Here is an 18470-nt window from a genome sequence, read left to right on the forward strand (position 1 = left end):
AAAAATAAAAGTGTGATACAAATAATTACAGAGAGAAGCTCAAATATAGAAAAAATGCCAAAGACAAGAAACCAAATTTCCCTGTCCCTACAGGACAGTGGAATTTCATTGACTGTAGAATCAGCTCAAATCACATTTCAATAGAAACAGTAAAGGTTTAGTATAATAGGAAGGCTCTAAATTGTTTCACCAGATTTTTAACTGTAACAGTAAAAGCATTGAAGCTTTCAGACGGCATCCACCATCTTTCCTTAGCTACTGATGAAGACAGCCACTTGACAAAAAGGACGAGACCTACCTCACTGAGAAAGATGTCGATGATGCGGAAGACCATGTAGAGAGGAAACTTGGCAGTGAAGAGTGTGAGGAACCACTGAGATGCGTACATGTGGGACTCAATGTTCATGTTCAAAAAGTGCTGGTTCAGATCCGGGAGGTAGTCCTGTGAGAGAGAGACATCCCTCAATAAGTAAACATTAATCACCACAAAGTTTATTGCAAATTCATGCCCAAGGGCTAAATTCAAGAACATTGGAAATCATAAATAATATTTAGTAAACAGTAAAAATGACCATAAAATAATACTATAAAGGCTACTTCTAATGTAGCATGACTACAGCATTGTAGATTCAGTTCCCTGTAACCGAGTACTTTGCGTTCGGGAATGTATCCATAGCAGCGACACCTGTGCTATGCAATGTGAATCAGTCATAATTGCCCTGAGGAAGGTGACAGACGGTCACCGAAACATCAGCTGGATGTGTAAAGAGTCTTTTTATTCAGTCTCACAAACTGTGTTGCAGTTCTCATGATACCTGCTAGGCTGCTCTTTGAAGCTTTGAAAAAGAAAACTACAATATTTCTCCATACCTCTATCAATCTCTCCAGCACGTAGAACCTCATGTGCAGCTCCTTGAAGTCTTCCTTGAACAGGTCCCTCAGGTTGTAGTCAAACATGGCCTTCACCAGCACACAGAAGGCCTGCTCCTCCGGCATCTGGGAGAAAACATTTCATAGTACCATGCTGAACTTTATTCCCACACCAGGGTACATTGGGATCAAATTTTCAATGGCCACTGTCGCCTTCATCAGGATTAGCAATGACGACTGCCTTCATCAGGATTAGTAATGACCAATCACTTTCAAACATAAATCTCCAAGAGTTATGAACACATGACCTTGATGGATATGTGACATTAGCAATTGGTCAAATGTGCCACTCGTGGATTCACACTCAGAAGTGATTGGTCATTGTGACTTATCCTGATGATTGGTTCTTGAATTTGATCTTCTGTGTACCCTTGTGTTGGAATAAAGTTCAGCATTGCACTATCATGATTACTACTACCACAGATGAACTTCCGCGAAAAGAGTTCTATCATAATCTCATTCAGTAACTTCTGTGATATATATGAAATATTGCTCTATATTGTACTTTGAAATCACTTTTATCTAGAGGTACTCAGAGGGTGCCTCACTGCACCAACTCAGTACTGGTGCACTGGCAAGTTAGAAGGCAGAAGTTACTTAGCAGAAACCATCAGCAACCATAATGTCTCTGCTGAGTGCTTTCCTGACATATTGCTTGTTTCAAGTCCATCCTTACACAGCTTTATCAGCTCTACTGGCGCCTCCAGCAGACTATAGTTGTAACTTACATGTACTATACATGTCAGGCTAACAGATAGCTGAGACAAACAGAGGTTTAGTGCATTACCATTCGATACTTTCTCTCTGTTACCCTTGATCTAGCTTCTCCCTTTCTTCAAGTTTAGTGGCCCAGCTATAAAGTTCAAGGCCTCCATCATGGCTTTCAAAACCATTCGTAAATTTCCAGCATGCACATTCTGGATTATTTTTCATTTGGGAGCAGTGTTCTAGTCAATGTCTGTCTTTTCATGAATTGAATTTTGTCACTCATGACGAACAAAAATTTTGCCCAGTCTGGGTGAACACGCATTGACAGACTCTACAAGCAAAATTTTTATTTCAAAATGCAGGAAACAGTGTTTCAAAGGGTCAAGATTTCAAAAATTTGCAAGGAGAGTATGCCCCTGCAACTCTGCTTGGGAGTACTGTAGCAGTCATGTACAGTATGTTGTTTGAAAGCAGACAATATAAGACATACAAAACTTAGTTGATCACAGACTGCCCTCTCCTTAAACATCATGTATAGTATAACGTGCTGTTTGAGTTCGCTTTGCAAGCATGTGAAGGAGATACTTTATCAGATTAGCAACTACTTTCCTTATATATATATAATAGTGTTATTGACTGATGTGCAACTCACATGAAGCAGTAGTGATGCCGCCAGGAAAGACAGCCCCTGGCAGTACCCGATCTCCTCATCAAACACGGAGTACGCCTTGCTGATCTTGTACAGCGACTCCTGACCCAGGCTGCCCGTGTCCTTGAAGAACTCGTGAGCAGGGAAAGTTCTGTTGATGTCTCGCTGGATAACTTGCTCACAAGGAGACTCCTGAAGGAAAAAAAAACAAACAAACTTGGGATCAAAACTAGATGGCAACATTTTGGACTTTCCTGAAAGATACAACCACTTTTTGTACTTGTGATGCCCTTATCCATCAGTCATACGGTAGTGTTGAGTCATGCTGAGTATGTACATGTAACACACTGTACACACTACTGTAAAAACATGGACTGTGACCAACCATATAGTCATAGTGTTGTTATGACGTAAATAAAGATAACTTTATTTAGTTGTTTAGTCTTAGCATAACCATGGAGGTAGACCTCCATGGCATAACATACCATAACAACATGTCAAAAGTTACATCTTAGCTAATACTCAGTACACCACTTAGTAATACCAACATAATGCATAAGAAAAGAGGCCCATAGCCTGTCAGATTGTATTCCTAGAAAGCTAGCCTTCCTTGTAGATATTGCATGTGCAGCTTGACTTGCTTTAAAGCCAGTCTTTCTGAAGTCCAAATGACTTGTAAACTGACGGTGTTCTGCTGAATGCAGACTGTGATGTTGACCTTAAAAGGCCCATGTCCTTCACAACCTTTTCAACCTACTTTCAAATTCATTTGATTTTATGTACATCTTGGGAACCTGGCAAGACTGACTTGATTTCCATGGGGGCCCATGCCGTACAATATAATGTAAAGACTATTGGATGAAAGAAGAATTAGAAGGACAATAACTCCAGAATACACAAAAACCTCTAGTCAAATCAGTTCTTCTACTGTCCATGAATAATTTTGTATGACATTTTGGGGTAGATACGAGTAAATCAAGTTTGACCATCATCTGACAGCAGACCGATGACAACAGAATTGACTGAAAGAAAGTCATGTCTGTTCAACCTTCAAAGTTTGTCTGCTTAGTTAGGCTTCAGTCAACCACTAAGTTAGTTTAAACTGTCACTTTTCCCTAACAGAGCACACACATTGTGCTCCACATTCTGCCTAACTTAACAGAGCTGACTTCTAAAAAAACTGTGTCAAAGTTTCACTTTTCTTCTTGTCTACATCAGTCTTGGGGGGGGGTGATATTAACAGCTACATAGTAGAATCTGATGTTCAATCACAATGCAGTTGACACCTATTTGCCATTCTAACAGTGGAAGCAGTAACTGTCATAATGGGGCTAATCATGTTTGATGTGATATACTCCCCGGAGTGAAAATGTGCCGGCAGGATGAAGTGATAACATTTATAGTTATGTCAGGTTGCTTTTACTGCATTTTTATCGCATGCTGCACCTTGTGATACAGTGAATAACACACCAAACTAAAACATTTGGAGGAACTTTGTCTGCAATAAATTCAGGTTTAATACCCACGCGTGTATACTTTGTGACAACTTTGGGAAATGCAGTGACTGTATAATATTTGAGGTAGGTCAAGGAAAGTGTTACGCTACTGTCTAGTTGCACACAAAGTTTTCATCGTAAAACTCACGAATAAGCATAATTCATGAGCTAAGGCAGACAGGGTATGGGAGAGTGTCTACTAGACTGTCCTTTAAGTACAGGAAGTTGCCTTGAGGTATATTAGAGCCATTCATGAGATGCTATTATGTTTGAATACTAGGACATGAAAAAACATTTTGCCAGAAGAAGACTAAGTGCAACTTGATTGCATGTACATCAAGTTACTTACATATACATACATACATTTTATGTACATACATGTGCATACAGTTTGCAATCTTAAAACCCTTGTCCTACAGATCCGTAATACGTGGCCGGCTCTCAAAATTTAACGTACAGCGTTGTCGGTACCCCCTCCCCCCCATGCAGGCCATTGTAAAAGGATCCCAAGAGTGTTGCCAATTATGGATCCCCCATGTGGATACCTTCCCCTACAGACAGCAGGATGTATTGTTTTTTTTAAAGCTTTGCAGACATCTTAACCAGACTGCCTTGCATGTGACCAGCCCATGATAGGATGGCACATCGATATCTTACCTTCTATTTTGGTCTTCGTAATGTTCGGAGAGATCCAATACCTACATGGGCCCTGTTTCTCACATACTGTGGGTGAGAATGGATCTCCAATAGCAGTCTGATTCAGAGTGCGATTATGCCATTCTTTCTTATGCACGGTGAAAGAAACTATCTCAAATTGATCTCTTATCGGTGTGTGGATGCCTATTACTGGCCAGATTTTCAGCATTTCTACCAGCAGTCTTGGTGCAGAATCAAACATTTAGAGATTGTTCCATTACTGACCTCAAAATAAAGACACAATCTCTTCACTACTGGTACATTGGGAAGAACAGTGAAGGGGCAGGACTTACATGACAAAACTTACAGAGAACGGGACTTGTGAGTGACCTAAAGTTGAGCAGAAACTCAAGAAAAACGGTACAAGCAAACAGCCCTGAGTCAGGATAAGTTGATATCTGTTAATCACTATTCCGAGAATGCCTACAGTATTCTTCACACTTGGTAGCAGAGATCTGAGTGCTTTTCACAACTTTGCCATTGAGTTGCCCTCACAAAGGGCACGAGAAGAGACAGCCGTGATCTTCTTAATCTACCTAACACACTTTAATTTGGAAAACCCTCATATTTTCTGCAAGATGAGACAGAGATTCCCCATGCCAAATCTTCTGCAAGTCCAGACTGATTGCCAAGTCTCCTACCCTCATACTGAAGAGGAGAAAGTAGTCCACACGGACATGATGTAAGAGTGGGTGATGTACTTCTAGGTCTTTCATTAAGGTTGGCTTCTGTAGGCACCACAGAGCTGGGATCAGGATCAATTCACACACAACTTTTCTATAGCAGCAGTTTTACTGCCCTTGATTTCATTGTTGGAAGCACAAATGGTATTGGCAGGGTTGGGTTAAATGTTTGGGACAAAATCTTGTGTCGTAAGATACCAACATTGTAGAGTTTTTACACAGGCCATTAGCAGATTTAATTATCTTCTGGCATTTACTTGCGATTTTCATCTTCTGAGACAAAAGGGTGACATGGAGGACATTTTGTTTGTACAATATGTATGTGCAGTTCTCATCGGGTAGCTAGAGACAGTGATGCTATACTGTTTTTGGTATTTCAACAGGAATAGTTCTGTGAGTTTTGTGCATGTCCAGAGTCTGAGGATTTGTTGTAAAGGGCAATAAAAAGGTTGAAACTGCTAAAAAAACAACCATCAGCATGGAAAATAACCATCCTGGCACAGGTACAATGAACTTGCCATTAATATCTTACCGACAGCTTATCAATCTTCCAATCTGCCAGTAACAACATGAACATGTTACATACTTACACTGACGATGTCTACAGAAAACTTTTAATCCTCTGCTGGCAGCTCTCAGCAGTGTAATTTTTAATCAAGAACCAACCTTGGCATCCCTAGTAGTAAATCTTTCCTCCAAAGACAACTAATAGTTGATGGATCACCTGGTTTGCTTGTTAAAACCTGCTTGCGGTAAGCTTTCCAACACTGACTGATGTCCCTAACAACAGTTCAGATTTCAGCACCTGGACAGGACCCGACACCTCTGCCACAGCACTGGGCTTAGACAGACAGACGGGAGGGGGAAGCAGGGATTTCTAAAGCCACAAATCTTTGGACAAGACTTAGAATTTCTGTCCGTGATGGAAAGAGAGGATTTCCATACGTATCCAGTCCATGCATCATGCTGCTCCGGCTGGCAGAAACTGACGGCTGGCGGAGGCGAGCCGACATATTTCAAACCGTTCAAACCGGTGAAGCGTGTCTTGCCTGTGGCACAGTAAAGGGCCGGTTGTCAATGCCATAAGGAAAACGGTCCATCACACAACCGGCAGTTCCGGCTCTCTGATAGGAATCAGCGGTTTACAAAATTCTTAATATCACTTGTTCCACGGTTCACTCTCCTCCTTTACCATCTTTAGAAAGACGTATCACTTTTAATAATGTGGCATCATGGATTTGTAATATTATTAAAGCTTATGTCTTAATTTTGCAAACAGTAGTGTAGAAACACTAAATGAGATGGCTGACATGGCACATTAGCAGAGACAGAATATTTGGTCTAGACAAATGTTGCATTCACATGCACTTGTTACGCATAATTCATCTTCATAATACCCAGCAATGCACAACTGCATAGAAGACATTAGGGTACAGACTACAAGTTCTTGGCTTTCACATTATAGAGCAAACGGGAGGGTTTTAAACCATATTTTCACCCTCAGCAAGAAGGCTGAACCAAAGCACAAATGCAGAGTTATCTAAATCAGTCTGCAGGAATCAGATCAGGATTGCCAGTCCTGCTGCCATTACCTACGGCCTTGCCTCCTGACTAACAAAGAACTTGACGAATGAGAAAGATTGAGACATGGGATAAGATAAAGAAGGACTAATTTCCAGAGAAGGACAGATTACTCAGGACTGCAAGTAGATTGATGTCATCAGCATGACTCCCTTATTTGTACTTTCAAATGTGGATGGAGACATTTGGGTATAATCTAGACACATAGTTTCACAGGGCACATGTACTGTGGAGTTATGGGGACAATGCAAATGACACAAGTTGGGTTTCAAAAATGATGCGTGTCAAAACTTTTTAATCCAGACAAATAGTTTCTCAGGGTACACTTACTGTGGAGCTACAGTGATTATGCAAGTGACATAAGTTGGATATCAAAATTCATGTGTGTCAAAACTTTTTAAGTCGAGAAAACAAGACTGTTTTGAGCATGTTACTAGTATTTGAGTCAAGGCCTGAACAATATGTTTGACTGCAAAATTTGCCTGATTCAGGGGGGTTTCTTTAGAATTTCATGTTCTTTCTGAGAGTAGGTACATGTACCAGCTGGGATATACTGTTAGTTCATGATCTTTCTAGTCGTTAATTTTGATGTAGCTCAATTTCTCCTTACTTTTCTTTTACTGCTTTCAGTGCTTTTATGATTATGATATTCCAGTGCCCTATGATAACCGGATGCCTATTGAGGAAACTAATGGTGATCAATAAAGAATCAAGAGTCAGAGCAAATATTGCGACTCATGGCTGATGTCAGAGTCCACATTCCCAATAATCTGCATGTTCATCAAGCTGTATCATACACCTCACATACTAATGGTGCCCTCTGTCAAAGGCCGCCTGGAAAAGTCCTGACAAGTCTGATTAAGATTTCACAGATGCTCAGCAGGGGCTGAGGTTGACATCAGAGGGTGACGCACATTGACACGTAATTTGGAACGCAGACGGAATAAAAGCAGTCTGTGAAAAACATCATCAATGCATGCAACGAAAGTAAAATGTCATGACGTAAAGGTACTTTGGAAAGGGGTGGGAAGGATGGTAGGGGAAACATAACTTTTCACGGGATGAAAATCAAAACTGTACAAGAAAATCGATGGAACTATTTCAAGATCATTGACCTGAAGAAAATTCTACCAGAGAAGAAAATTATTTTAAACTTAACAAAGAGATGACTATTCTAAAGCTACAGCCTGATGCCTGGTGTCCAGTACTTACATGTACAAGATGAGCAAAGTCAGGAAGACTGTTAGATCGAAAGATGTAATGTCACAAGAAATCCAGCACGTCAGTAGACAATTAAGGCACATGAACTACCAGTCACATCTTCAACAGTTACGCAATGCCAGACAATCTACAGTTAACTTTTGTTACCAGTCTGTACTGTATCCTTCTTTAATTAAGTTAATCTAAGATATAGAGCCTAGGGCTGATGTCTTCATATATTGTGCCTGAGACATAACACTGGTGCCATCTTCCTTGTCTGGCACCATCCCAGGCTGCTCCCCCCCTTGATACCAAGTCTACTAATTACAAAATGTACTACTAAGTCTTCACTGCTTCCAGCAATGCTACCGATCTATTTCACTCATTTTGTGTGCTTCAGTTGCACACGACGGTGCCCGTGATGTTTCTCTGTCGGAAGTTGTTGGCATGTTGTCAATACTGAATTAAACACACCTGTCAGTGTGATCACCTCAGAGGGGCCAGTGATCAGACAGAAGCTGATGATTGCAACCAGTGCAAGACAGTGGGTAACCTATGCAAGTATTAGTCCTAAATATCACAAAAATGAGTTACAGTATTCAGTTTCAAAAATAGAAACTAAGTCAATGCACTGACACTCACATGCCAAAAATCTATCTTCTTCCCAAATCAATTATTTTATTCCTTGGTGGTTTTTTACAATCCGATACTAAGTGTTCTAAAAATGTCATTCTTTTTCTGGCTTCGGATATTGACTAGTGAAAATGTGCTCAGTTGATGACATGACAGCAGGCAGTTCTGGGAGTTACTAGAAGTCTCAAAATGTTTGCAGTGGTTTAATTTTCACAGTACACATGTATTTGTGGTGTCTTCTTAACAAGGTATTATGACACTATGAATTAGTGTTTTGTATTTTCTATTGCCCCACGGAATTGTTCAACGGTGGACTTCAAATACTGCAAAAACCTCCTTTTCCCACATACTGCAAAATAAAACCACAAGGAAAGTAAAATTAAAAATGTATTTTACAGTAGACAAAATTGAATACACCATGCATATGTTATCATATCCGAATCATGAAGCAAAGGTCCACAAGATTGCAAATTAAATTTTCTCTCTCTCTATGCCATAGCCACGGCAATGAATATAGAGTTGGCGATGCCTGTACATGCTTTCATCTGTAAAACCTTTCAGTTGGATAACCCAGTGTATACCGTCACTATCAAATCTGTTGGAGCAACCACATAGGTCAGTACAAAAGCCTGTAGGACACTCATATTTTGAAATCTCGTGCAATAGTCAATGCCCTTGTACAGATCTGGTCTGAAGTCATACAGGTTCCCCATGCATAAAACATCTGTTGTAGCAAGGCCTCGGTGTCAAGTCAGCCCCCACAAAAACTGATGTTTAATTCGCCTTCTGGCTATTCCATGTTTCCACACCCATTTCCGTGTCATGTCATTGATCCCAAGCAATTCTGTTTCTACCATCTGTTGTCATGTTAGTCATTAAACAGCAATTGTATTGCACAAACAGGACTGGTAGGTTCTATGTCCGATTTTGAAAGATTACAAATTAAAAGGAAAATCATAAATAGGACAAAGCATTAAAATTACTTAAAAATTTATATCATTCTGCCTTCACCATAGTCATACACTTCCATGCTTTTCTACATGTACTTGAGAGTCTTACAGTCGGTAGAACACTTGATTAGCAGCCATGCAAAACTTTTATCACCCAACTTCCTCGAAGCTTTGGATTCAAGAAGCGTATTAGAAATTGATATTCCAGGCATACCTATCTATCTCGGGTCAGGTTGAGTGTTAAGGCCGAGAAAATGATACCCAAAGGGACTCATTAGACCAGCAGCAGGAAAAATGACCCATATTGAAGACTTGAACGAGAAATACGTCATCGCCCTGCCCTTTGGCTTGACTCAGTGTGCCCTTCAAAACTTAAATCACCAGTGCAAACAGAGTTAAAGGAAGAAAGTTATTCATGTATTCTGTAGAGATAGCGAGCTAGGTCTTGCTCTCAAACCTTGGTATTGTAAGTTGGTTTCACGCAGTTCTTTGATTGGACTTAACAAGACATTTCGTTAGTTGCAAAAGCTAACAACTAGCAATTTCAGACCCTAAAAGCTTTGAAATTATGTAACGGTCAGGTATGTACGAAAGGTGAAACTATTTTCCATGTCAGCAGGAACAAGTTGAGTAGAATCTAAAAGGTTTTATTGAAAGGTTGTCATGTACATATGACTGAGAATGTCATGTAACAACCCTACACATATACACCAACTTTTGGAAGTTTGGAAGTAAAAAAAAAAGTTAGTTGAAGTGTTTAACCCTCTTCCTCCTTCTGATGTATTTATACCTCAATTGTGGAGTTGGGCAGCAGACAAAAAGTGGAAATTATTTTAGCATTTCAAGGGAAATTTGGATGGCGAGCTCTTTTACTACTTCTCAGAAAGAATGATGATGAGAAAGAATATTCATAATATATGTTTGAAGGCTCTTGTTATAGTCGAGCAGAATGAAGGGCTGCAAGCACACTAAATATGGCTGCAATGCTCCTGCTTTGGTGAAATGTCAATGTTATCAGCCGTCCTTCTGCACTTTACACAGCCGTAAGCCTGTCTTTTATGGACTTTCCTTCTGCCATCAAGCATCACATCAAACAGTATGCACGTTAATCTGTCTGGCAATATCACCACGTCACAGACTACAGCACAGCCGAGGTGCAAGGTGTCTTCCAATGATTGCAGCAGCATCAAGTGCACTCGTTTGATAGATGAGTTCTAGGAAAGGCCCCCCAGGACATTACAGACAGTTTAGAACTATAATGTTGTCAAAATGTCTGCAACCTCATCTTTGACCTTGCAAGGTTACGAAATTTACCACCATTAGAAAGAGAGCGATGTTTTTGATGAGTGTACATTTCCGCGATTGTGGAGAGGTAGATCTTACACTTGCGCTCGGCATTGATGATACAGATTTACCACTGAAAGTCAAGCAGTAATAACAGTGATTGAATGTGAAGAGCAATAAGTATCATAGCACAACATGATTGCTTTGCAGACAGTTTCTAAGGAATATGGGGAACTTTTAACGAGCAGTAAGGAGGGCACCTCACCACAGGTGTTTCACTGTATGTCTCCTGTTAATATATTATGTAACCTTTTGAGAGCAGTAGGAAAGGTTGCTGTATCAAAGAGAGAACGGCTTAATTGGTGATTTGGGAGAAGGCTTGCACCTGGTATGGGCACATGGTAATATACAGGCTCTTAGCAATCTACCGGATCAGACACTTTTTGCAGCCACTTCTGACATTAATGTTGCCCTCTTGGTTCAGCTGTCTCTCTTGTTTCCTCTTTAATCTTTCTCATAGACAAGATGCAATCATGCATCAAGACAGGCAGATTAAACTTACATATAACTTATAAGAACCCAAACTTTGAAGTTTCCCCTAGGAAGAATACATTGTACATCATTACATTAGACAAGCACAAAGATTGATCTTGTAGGATTATGTTCTGAGAAGTTTGATGACATGATTTACCGGCAGATATTCTTCTCAAGCAACAAGGGCAAAGACACATTAAGGAATGAGCATGGGCCCAGTCTAGATTCTCAATGACCTGTAAGGAAGTTAAGGGAGCTTTGATAAACGTATAGTATGTAAGATCCCTCTATCACTTTTCTGAAAGGATTTGCGGTTCTATTTACTTTAAATCTCTTTATTTTAAGTGGTGATGAGACAGACTGTAAAACATTTCTTTTACAACAACATTTCAAGTTCTGAGACCAGTTTTTAAAGATTGTTTTTCTACCTAGTAGTACATAAAGAGTGACACTAACAACAGCGAAGATTCAACTTCTTGACCTTCAGGTCGGGAGGCAAGGTCCCTAACTACCAGCCCACGCATGTTTACCCATCCAACTTCACAACCTCCAGCCTCCTTCAGAAGCCCCTTGAACAACTTGGACATCTACCAGAGGTTTTGATGATTAGACTTCAAAGAGCAGTAGTGGGATCTCGACCCCATACATGGATGGCAGTCGATCAACCTGCGTATCAAGCAGCAGGGCCTGCATCCTGAAGGGTGCGAACCTGCGTCATCACTTCATCCCAACTTCTGCTCCAGGGATTTCTTAAATTTCAATTACCGAACATCTTAAGATCCAGGCGACATGTAACGGGAAGACGGATCTATATTTGGGCCTAACCCTTCCTACAGGATTTATGAAAGACCAGAAGCTGTCAGTCTGAGTGACAGCATTTGGATCCAGTTTCCTACATCTACTTTATCACATCTGGAGGCTTAGCTATTCCAGACTACTCGTCTATATCTGTAACCTCTCTATGTTCAATTCTCCTCAATATGAAAAGGCCACAAAGGGGGGCATGGGAAAGTCATTCCAAGATATTTACCACATCTTTGCCTCTATAGACATTTGGCCATTCCATTTTATTGGACCTACAGCCCATTCACAAAGCTCCAACTGAAGAAGACATCATTGAGATTTCCTGGATATGTCTGGAGGGTTTGGTTTATTCTCCTAAAAAACATATAAAACTGTAAAAGACAACTTAGACGTTAGATGGCCAAATTAATTACACATAAAAAAATAAGACTGCTCAGAATTTTTTGAGTCAGTCTGTACATTTTCTGTGCCAGTAATATTGAATCTTTTTAAAACAGTGTTTTGAATGAACGAGTGGCAATAACATGAGCAGTAACCCTGATGTAATCTCCAAGCAGATCTTTTGGTGGCCAAAAAAGATAGTGTCCAACACGCGGACAGTATCCAGCTGGCCGACAGTATCCAACCGGCCACCGGATGGATGGGCCGGCTGTCAGAAAAAAACGGGGCATAGAAAAAGGTCACAATCTTCCCATTCAACCTCTGCTTGAAGAGTAACCCTGATGTTCCTACGACAGCAATCAAAACCAATTATCCTGAATGACAAATGCATCACAGTTATCAGATTTCAGTCCCTAACAGAGACCAATTATGATCAATCATAAAACTTAATGATAAAACACCCTCCTGTGTCCCTTGCTAATAAAACAATTTCTGTTCTGTGCAATTCGATGACAAAGCAGTGGATGTCTGATACTAAGTGTGACAGTAGAAGGGCAATGATTAGAAGATAATTTATCTCTTAATGAACCTACATGTAATACAATTGTCCCACTCAATACTTTCATCTAACAATCAATCTGTAGCTTCTTTTACACTTGAAATACATTTTTGACATCTTGATAGTCAAATACAGAAATAATTTGACTGATCCTTACCTTAGACCTTAGGTCCTTCTGTGCCTACATTTGACTGATCAAATTTATGAAAAACATGTTATGTCAGACGTATAGATCTGCGGTTGGTTATGTCACAGTCTAATTGAAAATCCTACGATTTAAAAATCAGACAACAATCTACAATGAATGTGACTGCACCTTAAATGGCAGGCAAAGATAAAATGATGTCTCGTGAAACAAAATATGAGCAAGCAGGACACTAGCAAGTTACTGCAGAATGGATTGCCAGACTGTTCTGTTAGGAGCAAGGAGGTTAAGACACAGCATCAATTGTGCAAGAGACAAGTACACGATTCTAAACAGTCTCACAATGATGTGATTGGCCAGTTTCCTTCTCTTAACCATCAGCATGAGAAAAGATGGTGCTCCGTCTACGCTTTCCTTCTACAATCCTCTTTCTCCTAAGATCCAACCTCTTGACCTCAACCTCTGGTTGTGAGGTAAGGTCCCTAACTACTGGCCCACGCATGCTTACACAGCCAACTTCAAAACCTCCATCTACAGTCAAACATAGTCCAGCGACCACGACCATAAAACGACCAGCGGTTTAAGACGACCGGTTTTTGCCAGTCCCGATTTTTCATTGTACTTCCTTTAAAGCTTCAACTCCAAAATGAATTGGCCTCACCCTGGCATACAACCGATACCGGCATGGCATGACGTTTCCATTACATTTTATCACAAGACTTTTGTTCTTTCATTTAGCAGAGGGCTACGAGCACACCGGTTTCCTCAAAGGTCGATGACAGCCTTGTTCGATGACGGTGCATCTGAATTGAAACGGCAATCAAGACTGGCGACCATCTCCGCAGGGACCCACCATATTCAAGATGCAATTTAGGAGCATAACATGCTTGGTTACTCTTTCATCCCCTTGAATGTGACTTGACTGACAACATCCTTTACCGTGCCATGTCTTTGCCATGTAGTCCTTCAGATCTGCAGCCACAGCCTTTTAATAATGTAATTGAGAGGATTACATGTACTTGGAAGCCCCCTGAGTTCCAACAGACTTTCCACTGCAAAGGAACTTCTTGATTAAGTTTCTTTTATTAACTTCCTGATATCGTCTACTATGGTAACCTGGAGATTATTTTTTCATTACACTTTTCTTCACACAAAGTACACTCATTTGGCCTTCAGCATGAATGTTTAGCTGAAATATTACAACTTTAACATGGCTTGCCAAATGCTTAGATGCAGGGAATTGTTGTGGTCAACTTTGAAATGAAAATTGAAAAGGGCAGGTAATATTGCAGGTCTTCTGGTACAAGTACTTGGTTGTATCAAGGTGTATATTATAACATTCAATAAAAAAACAAACTTTACTTGAAAATCAGTATGATGGTGCTGCAATAACAGTATAGTGATAGGGCAACACAGTTCCATTCTTTAGGGAGATCCCCTGAAATGTGGTCGTTTACCTCTTACGCAACTTGGGTCATGAGTGATGGTGCAAGCTCTGCATCTATATTGCAGGATAGATCATACTGTCTTATGCTGTCAATATAACACTCAGGTAATGCTTGTTTGCTGTAACATAGATGTATGTGTACTGATAGTGAAACATTACCACCAGTAAACATTCATCTCAGCTGCCAACAACACTGTGTTCTCTGTTTCGTTAAACACAGTCTTGATGTTATGGATAAAATTTATCTGCATACTGATTCTGAACCATTTTTTTTTTTTGTAAAGCAAGGGCAAACCTAGGCCTCCTGTGTAGGCCTCTGAGTGGGTGGGCATTTTAATACTGAGTTTTGTAGATTTGTTAACGCATTCTTTTGTCAGTCATTGACCATCAGACAAACCAGCGGAGCATCCGTGTACGTGTGCGTGATGAGTCTGTAAACACGATAACTTGAGAACGCATAGATGGTTTGTTTGTTTTCTTGCGAGCTTTGTAAAGACAAAATAAAGGAACAAACAAACAAGCATGGCTGGTCTTTTTTGTTCTATTGCATCATATTGGTAGGCCGCACAGGACTTCATCCATAAAACTAAGCCAATGTAGCGCCGGCAAAGATTTATAACCGATGAATGTTGCCCTTAGGAAATGGAGAGAACAGTCAAGGTCAGAGTGGGAGGGGGGTAATGTTCTGCAGTGCACCAGCCATCACTCATGTCAGCAGGTCAACAGTCGGAGGTTGGACATAAGTTTCCGGAGGACAAGGTCATACATACTGTGTCTCCTGTGAATGTGATGCTATAACTCATCTGTCACATCTTGCTGCATGTCAAATCACATAAAACACTCCCTCTGTAATCGTACATGACTGTAGCTTTCTGTATCTCATTCGCACACTTGTATCTGATAGTCTTTACGATCCATCTTACCTTTTGAACAGATTAGCTGCTATAAAAATGGATGATTTATATTAGGTAGAGCCTCATTGTCTACGGATGCAAATTATTTCTATCTTATTACATCCATCATATCTTATATAAGATTCTAACGTTATCTCTGAATGTTCAAAAGTCAAAACATGTTAAAGAAATACTACATAATGATGATACATGGTGTCCTGAATTGTAATGTGCTTGTTCTACAGACTCTGAGATGTTCTCGCCCACTCATGTCATATCCTGTAGAGATCTTAGTCACATGTATATAGGACAGCACTAGGTTTATTAGAAGCAATACATATATATCCTTAAGTATGAACAACTTTTGCAGAAACTTTTTAACAAAGAAAAATTGGTCTTAGTTTAATCCTATTTTAGAAATCCTTGAAAGGAATTTTTTTTTTAATTCCACAGAAACTGCCTTGAGCGTAATCTTCACACCCAGACATGGATTCCGTGAGTTTTTCCTAGGCTCACATGGAATGTAACTCAACAAAATTCCATGGATCATATATATGAAAATTGCTTTCAGTAGAATTACTAAGCAATCCATGGACTTTGTGCTAGAAGCATTCTTGCTGATTTCAAGTTCTGTCAGCATGTCCTTCACACACATGTTCATTCAGAGTCATCGTTATCTGTACAGATTTTAATTGGCAACTACAACACTTCATACTGCCTTTTTACAGAATGCCTGCTGACACCAAACGCTGTTGACAGGAAGCGTAAAAAGATGTGGCGTCATGAATAGCAGCGCTCTAAATCATACGTTTATCCTGTTTGCGTACAAGTGCCGCCTGTAATGACACATACTGTATTCCTCGGCTTCCACGCTTCCTGAGAAGACACACCTGGCAATTAATTGGTAATGGCTGACATTGTATAATCCCGCGTTAACAATTTCACATTTCCTGAAGGGCATGAACCCCCGGTCAATAACCCAGTAGTTGCCAGGAAAAGTTTCTCGTAACATTCTTTAGGATTTAGGAGTTGTTAAACGCGAGAAACGTAAATTCGTTTGGGAGAAGAGTTGATCCTCTGTGTGTTAAACAGGCATGTAGCCTCGGGCTTATGGAGTATAACACAGTCATGGAGGGAGTGTAGGAAAATGAAATGAAATAAATCAAATATCTTTTGATCCAGCTTTAGCTTTGGCTGATAAGCTACTGTTATACCAGTAAACCGGTCTTGACAAGAAAGAAACATGATTGTAGATGTTGTCACAGTACTTGTACAACCATGTACATTCATTTTTGTTCAATGTACTAGGGGAGATTCTCCTTTATTCCTTATATCTGTACAAGAAACAGTGCACCACATGTTAATATCACTTCCTTAATTAGAAATGCAACCCTTTTCAGAAGCATGCAAATCAAGTAAGTGACAACAGTCGACTAGTTGGGTTTCAAACTCTCGACCCTCTGGTCCATAGGAAGGTTCACTTACCACCTAACCGTGCACACCATTTCAACTGACGTGTGTGTATACAGTGAGCACGCAAAATATGCATTTCACATCCAGGATGACGAATGCTTCATAAAACTGGATTAGAAAAACATTTAAGGGACACTCAACCATCGAGACAGCTTACGTACCAAATTGCTAGCAGTTAGACTTCATGATGGGCAAACCTGCACTGAATATGTAACATCTCATCAACTCTGGATATATCAACACTATCACTGCACTTCACTTGTCTGCTTATTTTATGACAAAGAATTGATTTCCAATTCCGAGGAACATGATCCTCCAATAGCGTTTCAGTCTCTGAAGAATTGCAGTCCATTACATGGAAAGGTCAGAGACACACCTAACCTTTTATTTATAAGTCCACACGGTTCAGTGGCAGTGGAAAGTTGTGGCCATGATGAAGGAATAATGCGCAGATGTGGCCCTGTCATAGGTCATAATACACACAGGACCCAACAACCTCTAGAATAAATGGGTTTTCCTGTCTGATTAGTCCACAGTTAATGCTTAGAAATGTTTTCAATCATAGTTAGTTTATTTTGTAACTACTACCAATTAAGACAATAATAAGAAAGTCAAGGGGACTTGATTTTAATACATTTTACACAATATCCTGGGTGATCTGTCCTCTGTCTGTGCCATTGACACCCTCTGGGTTTAAGTTCAGTGACCCAGAGAATCATTTGGGTACAGACACTGACAGCTAATCATGTTCAGGGTCAAATGACGATATGTGAAACATACTAAATGGACTTCGAATTGATTTAATACCATGGTATGATTGTTCTAATATCATATCCTCTGGACCATGGCAATTCACCAGGCAGGCAATACAGAAATACATGTAACTCCATTCTTTACTTCACAAAAGTTTCAGGCTGCTTAACTTTGAAATAGCCCTAACCTACTGTCAAAGTGATGGTTGGTAGCCTGACAACAGACATGACATGTCTGTATTATCAACAAATTGTCATCAGCCGATGATCAGCTCTTCGGTGAGCTAAAACTGCATCGAGACAACTTTCCTATCAGGAGCCTCTCAGTTTGTATTCACAAGAGCAAATATCGAGAGCATCACACCATGAGATGGTATATCAGGAAAGCAGTATGATACAGAACAATACCTCCCAATCTTATCTATGGGAAAAGTTTATAGCCAGCCCCTCCTGAATGCAAGTCCTCCACAGCCAACATCTTCTGAACTGATGGAACACAAAAGTTAAGGGGCTTTCAGCTTTATCACTGAAGCTTCATCATCAGCAAGTCAAAAGATCTCAAGTTTGACAACCTCTGAAAGCAGAGTCTAACAAAGTCTTCACTCTAAGCTGATTAGAGCTGCATACATGCTGCATTGTATAATCGGGCAATGACATTTCAAGGGTCAAACA

At 40.1% G+C, this 18470-nt stretch overlaps 1 protein-coding gene across 2 annotated transcripts in view; it reads right to left on the minus strand.

Moving 5' to 3' along the window:
- The window catches only part of LOC109484450 (rab GTPase-activating protein 1-like), an 89400-nt gene that overhangs the window by 3308 nt on the left and 67622 nt on the right, over nt 1-18470 (minus strand). For both annotated transcript variants that reach the window (XM_019787712.1, XM_019787713.1), the window contains 3 exons: nt 2291-2479; nt 871-996; nt 299-442 (listed from right to left, as the gene is read on the minus strand). In XM_019787712.1, the coding sequence (XP_019643271.1) occupies nt 299-442; nt 871-996; nt 2291-2479 (459 nt within the window). The remainder of the gene's footprint in view (nt 1-298; nt 443-870; nt 997-2290; nt 2480-18470) is intronic.

The sequence above is a fragment of the Branchiostoma belcheri genome, unplaced genomic scaffold, assembly GCF_001625305.1.
Source record: "Branchiostoma belcheri isolate BF01 breed outbred unplaced genomic scaffold, Haploidv18h27 scaffold7, whole genome shotgun sequence".
NCBI lineage: Eukaryota > Metazoa > Chordata > Leptocardii > Amphioxiformes > Branchiostomatidae > Branchiostoma > Branchiostoma belcheri.